General features: G+C 38.6%; 1 protein-coding gene across 1 annotated transcript in view; it reads left to right on the top strand.

The window, feature by feature from the left end:
- Positions 1-1,749: 1,749 nt before the first annotated feature.
- The window catches only part of RNF185 (ring finger protein 185), a 12,039-nt gene continuing 5,103 nt past the window's right edge, over positions 1,750-8,685 (top strand). Inside the window, exons 1-4 of the mRNA XM_009330802.1 lie at positions 1,750-1,756; positions 5,302-5,531; positions 7,176-7,194; positions 7,836-7,948. Of these exons, the coding sequence (XP_009329077.1) occupies positions 5,350-5,531; positions 7,176-7,194; positions 7,836-7,948 (314 nt within the window). The 5' untranslated portion in view covers positions 1,750-1,756; positions 5,302-5,349. The remainder of the gene's footprint in view (positions 1,757-5,301; positions 5,532-7,175; positions 7,195-7,835; positions 7,949-8,685) is intronic.

Raw genomic sequence — 8,685 nt, 5'->3', positions numbered from 1 at the left:
CCCGGGGTTCGCCGCCGCCGCGGCGCGCAGGGCCCGCCGCCGCCTGCGAGGGTTTTCCTCCGAAATCCCCGGTTTTAGCGGCCTGCTGGTGCCTGGGCCCCCTCGCTCTGCGGCAAAGCTGAAACCCTCTGCGAGGAGAAGCGCCTGTTTCGCGTTAGATAAATGTCTGGCTCTGGGTATGGTCGCAAAGCGTTAGCTTCTGGTACATGCCATTTTTTTTTTTCTCTTGGGGATTGCTTATTACTTCTTAAACCACATCGTAACTATTTTACTTTATTTTTACATTTTGCTGCTAACCTGGTTAGCCCATTTAAAGGGCATTTAATGTTTTACATAACACTCCAAACCAGGAAAATGCTCAGGCAGTATTACCCAACTGGTTGTATCAGTTTGTTTTTTTTTTTCCTTTGGACTTTAAGAGGTAAGAGGATAAAATCTTCGTCTAAAGATTTGTGCAATGTTTTCTTGGAGTGTATATTATACTTTTATGGAATGGTAAAAAAAAAATTATTTCAATCGCTTGCTTTTTTTGATAGTTTGTAATAATGCCTTGCATTTGTGAGGTACATTGAATCCTTAGAGTTGCCAAAACAGCCTTTCAGCAAGGCTCTTATCCTGGAAGCAGCAACTGTAACACGGACATACCTCGCAGAATCCCCATTAATGAAATGAGGCCAAGCAAGGGCACGTTGGTCTGTGAGGCAAATGGCTGATCTTGCAAGACCAAGCGATCACGCAAACTTGTATGTTGGGACCCCTTTGTGGTAATACTAAAAAGCGGGTACGTGATGCTGTACGGGTTACAGGAAGTGAAAAGATGAACTCAGAAAATGTTGCCGAGGTGTTAAAATGTAACATGTTTGGGGGACAGAATAAAAAGGTAGTGAGAGATAAATGTGTATTTGATGATTAACAGTAGGACTTTAGTCAGGTATTTGCTAAGAACATCTAAAGATGACTGTCAAGAAGTAAATGTACTTTCTTCTGGGCACTGTCAGCAATTATCAACTAAGGTTACCTGTTCGTTTTACTCAAAGTCCAGGCTATTGTAATAGGTTAAGAATCAGATTTTTGTTGAACTTATGAGTAGGTGTATTTATATAAACTCTGAGTAATATTTTTAGATTTAGATAAAATTTCTAAATGTTAATATTCCTTTTATAAAATTTGTCATATGTGTCTGAAAATGACATTGTCACTATAGAGATAAGAAAAACAACCCGACAAGTTTTCCTTTTGATTTGAACAGCAAAAAGTTCAGAAACTAAATCAGAACTTGTTTCAGAAACAAACTAGATTTGGATTATTTCAATTTCAGTAATCCTAGATAAAGTAAGATTAATTAGGCAAGAAATACGGAAAAGTGTCTTTCTAGTGGAATTCTACATCCAACAGTGCTCTTCTTTTTATTTCATTGTTAGGTATTAGATACCGCAAAGAGGAATAAACTTTGGGTTTTATTAATAAACTAGCCCAGAGTCCTATATCCTCACCAAAAATTTTTCTCATTGCTCATGAAAGAAGATTAAAAAGCAAATACTTCAAACATCCTAATGTTGTAGTGCTGTGAACATGTATTCTACAACTGTTTCATACAGATGACATTAGCTTTTAATTTATATTCCCCCTCTGTCTTTCTCAGGTTGAATTATTGTTCACCTGCTGTGTTTCCAGTGGATTTTTTTGTACACTTTAACTTATGGTGGAAACTCTCCCAGTCTGTCTTGAAGTGTCTCTCTTGTATTTTTAGAGTCAGGTCTGTACTTTGGCAAATGCAGGCATTTCTCGTTTGCTGAACTCAGAAACGTGATCTTTTACAGTAGCCATTCGGCTCGCATTTTCCTGGTGTGCAGTTGCTCCCACTAGATTTATAGGTTTAAAGTATTTGAGTAAAATTTCTTTCTTATTGCCTGTTAGTGAGATTCATACACAGTATTTATACACGGTACATAGACCTTACCAGTTTCCTGCAGTCTTTCATGGACCTCCTGTGCTCTCTGTTGTCATGAAACTTTCAGGTCCCAGTGTGCCATCTGCTTCTTGGAGGTGCAGTTTCACCATCTCTTATTCCATGCTTATTCTTTACGCAACTCGGTGGGATTTGTGCTGGATCCCCAAACATGTATCTTCACTTCCATGTCTTCTTCACGCTCCACCAGACTTTTTTTATTTAGGAAGACTACTTGAAAATGGGTTCTTTGTTTCTTACCCATTCATCTGTTGCCACTCCTGATTCTTGGATGTAGTAAATGTCAGTGATTCAGTCATTCTCAGAACAACCTGTTGGGATATCATAGGGGTCATGACTTAAAGGAACTAAACAGCTAATATAGATGGCTTTTAAATAAGAAAGTTACTGTTTTCCTGTAAATATCTACAGAGCAAAGAAGCAAGAAAGAAAAAAGACAAGGTCTTTGAATGCTTGCAGTTAGATCACAGCTGATTTTTATATCCTTTCACTTGTTTTGTTTGCTACTCATCATGCATCTAGGGTTGATTTGGAGACCTGATCTAAAGGACAAGGGTTTAGCAAACCTGGACGGGCATCTCTAAATTCCGTTTACTTAACCCCAAAAGTCATGTTATATCCCAGTGTACTCACAGTCTTTCCTCTGAACTCTAAATCAAAATGAAAATGGGGTTGGTTTGACCTGTTGTGCTGGTTGGCCTTTTTGTTTGGGTTGGGTTTTTTTTTTAGTTTGTGGTTTGCTTGTGGTTTGTTTTGATTTTTTTTTTTTCCCCCCCTTCCTAAAAAGTTTTGTCTCAGAGTTTAAGTAGTTAAGTGATGTTTCAACAATTTTGAGCTTGTTCTGCACTCAGAACAAGTTGAATTTGCAGTTGAACTTCTACTTTAGGATTGACAGACTATCCTCACAAGTGACACTATATGATTATCAAATGTAAGTTTGGTCATTGGATGCTGTTTCACACTTGCTTCTTTGTATATGTGGAGCAGATGAACAGACCCCAACAGCACTTGTTACAGACCTAGTTATGTTAAAACAGTATTCCACGGACAAGAGCAAATGTTTGAGAAGGCTTTTCAGAATAAGATTGATTATTTTTATTATTGTGTTTTGATATGTTTTTGATATTTTAAATTAGTTATATCCTAATAGGTCATCAGGCCAAATCAGCCTATGGAGAAATGATGAGGAGAGGATCCCAGTACAGACTAAGGAATGGCCTTCTCCTAGGAGGGTAGATTCAGTGCCTGTTGCATTATATCATTTTGATCTTTCTTCTGTCTCAGCTGTCTTCATTCCATTCCATTACTGATATTCCTATGGATTTCTCTATCATTCTTCTTCATAACTTAATGATTTATTTCTTTTTCATAGTTACTAAAAGCTAAGTTTTTTTTAAGTAGGTGTTTGTGAAGATACAGATTTTATCTTTTTGATGATTCTCCAGATTTCTGGTGTTAAATATATGGAATTTAATTTGGAAAAAAGGACCTTTTTTCCACATTGGTTTTAGGGACACAGACATTCATTTATTTGCCTCTTCTACATGCTTTCCTTGTGTTATATGTCAAGATATAAGAGCCAGACATTTCTTGTGCCTACTCCATAAAGTGATGCTAGTGTTTTTTACAATGTGTTGAACTCCTTAGTTTTAAGGAGGTTTTCTCAATGTTGATATTAATTCCCAGCAAATATATACAGGTCCAAGTAGGTAAGTTTTCAAGCATTAAACTACTGAGCAGTTTAATCTTCAGCAGTGAGGCTGAAGATTCTGGTAGTAAGGATGTCTGAAAAATCCAAGCATCTTTAGCGTATAGTTTGTGGGCTGGCAGCATTTCCATTTGCCTTGAACTAACGTGAATTTTAATTTTGTACAATGAACTGCATTGCTGCTGAGTGTAAATGAAGTTCTGGTGTGAAATGCTAAGAGTCAGCAGCGCTGAAAGCAACGTATGCTAAAGTACAGCATCTGTGAATACAAAGCTGCCCTTCTGGGACACTGTGCAAAATGATGTAACTGAGTGAAAAAGCTCTGCAAAAATATATTTCACTTGCTGTAATTGAGTGTCTTCGCTGCAATACCTTCATGAGGCTTGAGCATGACGCTTTCTTGACCGTGCAGTGGGATTGTATTGTATGAGAAAAGCTGTTGACAATAACAGCTACAGATACTGAGGCTTTATTTCGCTGCCCTGCACCTGTGCTTTAGCACAAAGAGGGGACACTAAGGAAAGCCTTTAATGCTTGTGGGGTAAGTTTGCGAATAAATTAGCTTCTGAAAAATTCAGGTTGCCCTTTTAAAATGCTTAACTGTTTGTACACTTGTAAAAAGTTCAGGTAATCACCTGTTTCTCTCTCACAACCTTATCTAGGTATTCATATCCCTGCAGCAGCAACGTGATGTCAGAATTTCATGAAAAGCACAGTGGAATATTTTAAACATTTAAACATTTTTGGTTTGGTGTATTAATTTCTGTAACTGCTGAAACTCTTAGTTGTTGGATTAAAAATCTTGTACTGGTAAAAGTGTTTGTTTCTGGAAATGTAAATGCCTTGTGCTGAGTCTCAAAGTTTTAGGTACTGTGGAATTTACGTATCAAGGAATTAGACTGTAGAGGTTGTTGCTACTGAAATAAAATAAATGGTGTTCATTGATAAATATGATGACATTAATGAGAGGTGAAAGCATGTAAGTAAAATTAAAACACATTAAAGTAAATTTTTTAGTACTTCTGTATTACTACTAGATTAGACATGTTTGGTAGTTTGAAAGTACTAGAAATGTTGGATAGTCATATCAACACACTGCTGTGATAGCAGCAATGTACTGCTGATGAGACAACTCAAGTACTAAGCCACCTTTGCTTGCCATTATTATCATTAATATTCCAAACTAATGAACATTGAACTTAAAACTATGCCGTAAGTCAGTCTGTCCAAACTGAATTGCTTCGTGATTAAATCCTATTTCAGACTGCGCTCACAGTTATAACTTGCATTGAATTTTTGGAAGAGCATGTATGACTAGGTGAGCTCATTCTTCTCATAGCAAACGGCATTTATGAGAAAACACGATGGTTTTGTTTTGGCTGTGGATGGCAGTTGCTTATCAGTAACTTTAAAACACAGGTCACCTATCAGACAGATCATACTACAGGACTTTAAAGTAGCTTAGTTTCTAAAAAAAGATCCCTCTTGGCTATGTTAAACTAAAACCATCAACAATAGGATTCAAGTGCTTCTTAGATAAGTCACTACCAGTTTGGAACAGGACAAGAATGCAATGTTATAATGCCAAGAAGTTGTTTTTGTTTTTTTCCTTTCTCACTGCTAGGATTCCAACAGGAAAATTTTCTTGACCTTGTCTGGGTAGTTCTTGAGGATGGCAAGCAAAGGACCCACGACTTCTGCATCAACAAAGAACTCCAGTACTGGAGGGACCAGTGGCAGCAGTAGCAGTAATGGTACTGGGGACAACGCTAATCAGGACAACACTTTTGAATGTAACATCTGTTTAGACACTGCCAAGGATGCAGTTATCAGCTTGTGTGGACATCTCTTCTGGTAAGTACTCAAGCCCCCACAGATAAACCAGAACACCATATATCTCTCTGATCACATAAAAGCCTACGATTTTTATAATTCTAGATGTCAAATAAAATGTCTTGTAAAAAATTAGTAAGGACCATGGTTTTGGTTTAGGAGCAGTTTGGTTTTGCTCCTCGACTGTTTTTCCTTGTTCATGTTCCAGGGAGTGCGTTTCTTGCATCTTAAACTTCCTATACTTTTGGATTATTTTGTAAAAGCAAACAAATAAGCAGCCCCACATAGACAGTTCAGTGTTCATTGATACTGCTTGGTTATGTGTGTTATTTTATTTGTGCTGTCTGGTCTAGCATAGATATCTTGTTCAGACATAAATTCCTTTCTAACCTGTGCATACCTAAACTTGCATCTGAAACTAGGTTCTGGAGGCCAAATTGTAGTTTTCATACTTCCTACAAGCTTGCTTTTTTTTTCCTTTGAAACCATTAAAAAAAAATAATTAGATAACAAGCTTTTACATGTGGGCTATTTCTCTTTTCCCATGGTATTGCAGTTGTAATACTAACTTTTCAGTTCTTTGATCTGACTTCGGAATGTATCGCACAAATATAATAAGGATGCAGCATTTCTTATTTGGGTAACTTGGTCTAGAATATACTCTTTCTTAAATGTTAAGAAGTCATTAAGGATTGACATGGCCAAATGGGGTTTTTTTGGGTTTATTTTACACAGTAGGCTAAATTATGCTCTTTAATAAAAAGAGGCCTAAAAGAGCATTTCTTTTCTGTGTAAATGTATGTAACATCTGAAAATCCAGGTTTTTGATCTAGGATGAGCTGGAAAATCACTTGCTGATGGCATGTTAAGATAAAATTAGATTAAATTATTGCACAAAAGGATTTGGAAGAATGGAACCTTAAAAAATAGCATGTATCTTGTCTGAATAGTGTTGTCAAGACCACTTTGAAAGCAGACGGCTGTTTAGCAGTTTTATCTCGTCGCTTGCTCGTTTGTTTTTGACCTTTTTTAAGTTGCCATATTAATTTAATCGTAAGAGTAGTTCTGTATAATGGGAATTTCTCTGTCCTTAGCAACTGGGTCTGATCTCAACAGCTGACCCTGCTCCGAGCATAAGGTTGGACTAGAGGCCACCTGAGGTATCGTCCAGCCTGAGTTATTCCATGATTCTGTGAATGTGGCCGATGTTTTAGCTAAGTGTCCCTTGTGTGACTTCTTTTAAGATCCTGAAGTCTCATTACTGACATCTTCCTCATTTGCATCTTAGCTCAGGGCTATCTTTTCATGGTATCAGAAGAGAAAATCTGTACAGTAAACACTAAGATTAATTAAGCCTCTGTATGGGCCTTTGGTATAGATGAGGACCCAGGAATCAAAGGTCATATGCAGAGAATCATGTTAGCAACTTAGTTAGATTGCATAACCTGAAAAGACCAGTGGGGATTGGTCTTGGGCTGTGCTTTCAAAAATTATTTTAATGGGAGGTTATGGAACTGGCCCAGCTGGATTCCAGGATTCTGTTGTCTCCAAGCTGTGCTATCCATGGTACGCTTTATACGTTTGTCGGATTGAGTTGTCAGTAACTAATTCTATTTTCTCCTCTGTTTCTGCTCTGTGAACAAATTGTCCTGGGAATGCTCACAGTTGGCCTTGTTTACACCAGGTAAGACAGGTTTCCTTTTACTTTGTCTTTCATCAGCTCCTTACTCAATAAAGACCTTGGTTCTCTGGAGCGTCCCCCTCTTTTCAAATGCACTTCTTTCTCTCCAGGGCAATTGCAACGTGCTAATGCAACTTCAGGCAACACCTTGCAATCTGCTCTTTCGGCAAAAAGAAAACGTAGATTCTGTTCCACTTGCCTCCAACTTTTGAGTTTCTTAAACGCTGAGTATTCCCAGTTTGGTAGGAGAATTGCTGTAAGCAGTTCACAGGGGTTTACTTTGCAGGCTTAAGTGCTGAGTATACTTCTCTTTGCACATGTAGTGTTTTACATTGTGGTACCACTATAGAAAAGATAGATGAAAGGAGGGTATCTACACTAGCCCTTGGCCTATGCAGGACTGTTGGTACTGTTTATTTCTTCACATTTTACTCCAGTGCAGTTCTGAATTCTACACATCAGCAAGTGGATTGTACCAGAACAATAGCCAAAATACCAACACTTTGGAGAGTACGTGGCACATCTTAAAACATTTTGCTTCATGGCTTTCTGAGAAATTGCTAAAGTCTCTGCCTGGCTGCAAATGAGGTTTGCATGTTGTTTTCATGGTCTCTTACTAGTTTTCTTATAATTTCCTCTTTTAGTGGCTAGAGACCAGGCCAAACAGACAAGTGTGTCCTGTATGCAAAGCAGGAATCAGTCGAGATAAAGTTATTCCTCTGTATGGAAGAGGTAGCACTGGACAACAGGACCCCAGGTAAGAAACCTAAATACAACTATTTTTTTGTGAAAACTAAAGATGAAACTTTAGTTTAAGGTCTTAAGATGAAACTACCAAAGTGCTGGATTCACAATTTGAAATACTTTGTCACAAGACAGATAGAACTGACATTTCTGCCAAATATTTCTGGCTTTTTAAGGGCCTGGGTTTGCACACCTCATTTCTTGTCCAACTGGCAATTTATTTTAATTTGAATTGGGTGTTAATTATCAGTTACAAGTGACAGGTTGCTACGAATGTTATCTGACTGGAGCAGCTTATATAACCTAGTGGCCTTCTATGATGGAGTGGCTACATCAGTGAACATGGGAAGGGCTACAGATGTCGTCTATCTGGACCTCTGTAAGGCCTTTGACACAGTCCCCCACAACATCCTTCTCTCTAAACCGGAGAGGTATGGATGTGATGGGTGGACTGTCCAGTGGGTGAGGAATTGGTTAGGTGGTCGCATCCAGGGGGTAGTCGTCAATGGCTCAATGTCCAGATGGAGACTGGTGACGAGTGGCGTCCCGCAGGGGTCCGTATTGGGACCGGTACTGTTTAATATCTTCATCAATGACACAGACAGTGGGATCGAGCGCACCCTCAGCAAGTTTGCAGATGACACCAAGCTGAGTGGTGCGGTCGACACGCCAGAGGGATGGGATGCCATCCAGAGGGACCTGGACAAGCTGGAGAAGTGGGCCCGTGTGAGCCTCATGAGGTTTAACAAG

This window comes from Pygoscelis adeliae, unplaced genomic scaffold (genome assembly GCF_000699105.1).
Source record: "Pygoscelis adeliae isolate BGI_AS28 unplaced genomic scaffold, ASM69910v1 Scaffold358, whole genome shotgun sequence".
Taxonomy (NCBI): domain Eukaryota; kingdom Metazoa; phylum Chordata; class Aves; order Sphenisciformes; family Spheniscidae; genus Pygoscelis; species Pygoscelis adeliae.
The sequence above is the reverse complement of the archived record's forward strand: the minus strand, read 5'-3'. Positions and strand labels throughout refer to the sequence as shown.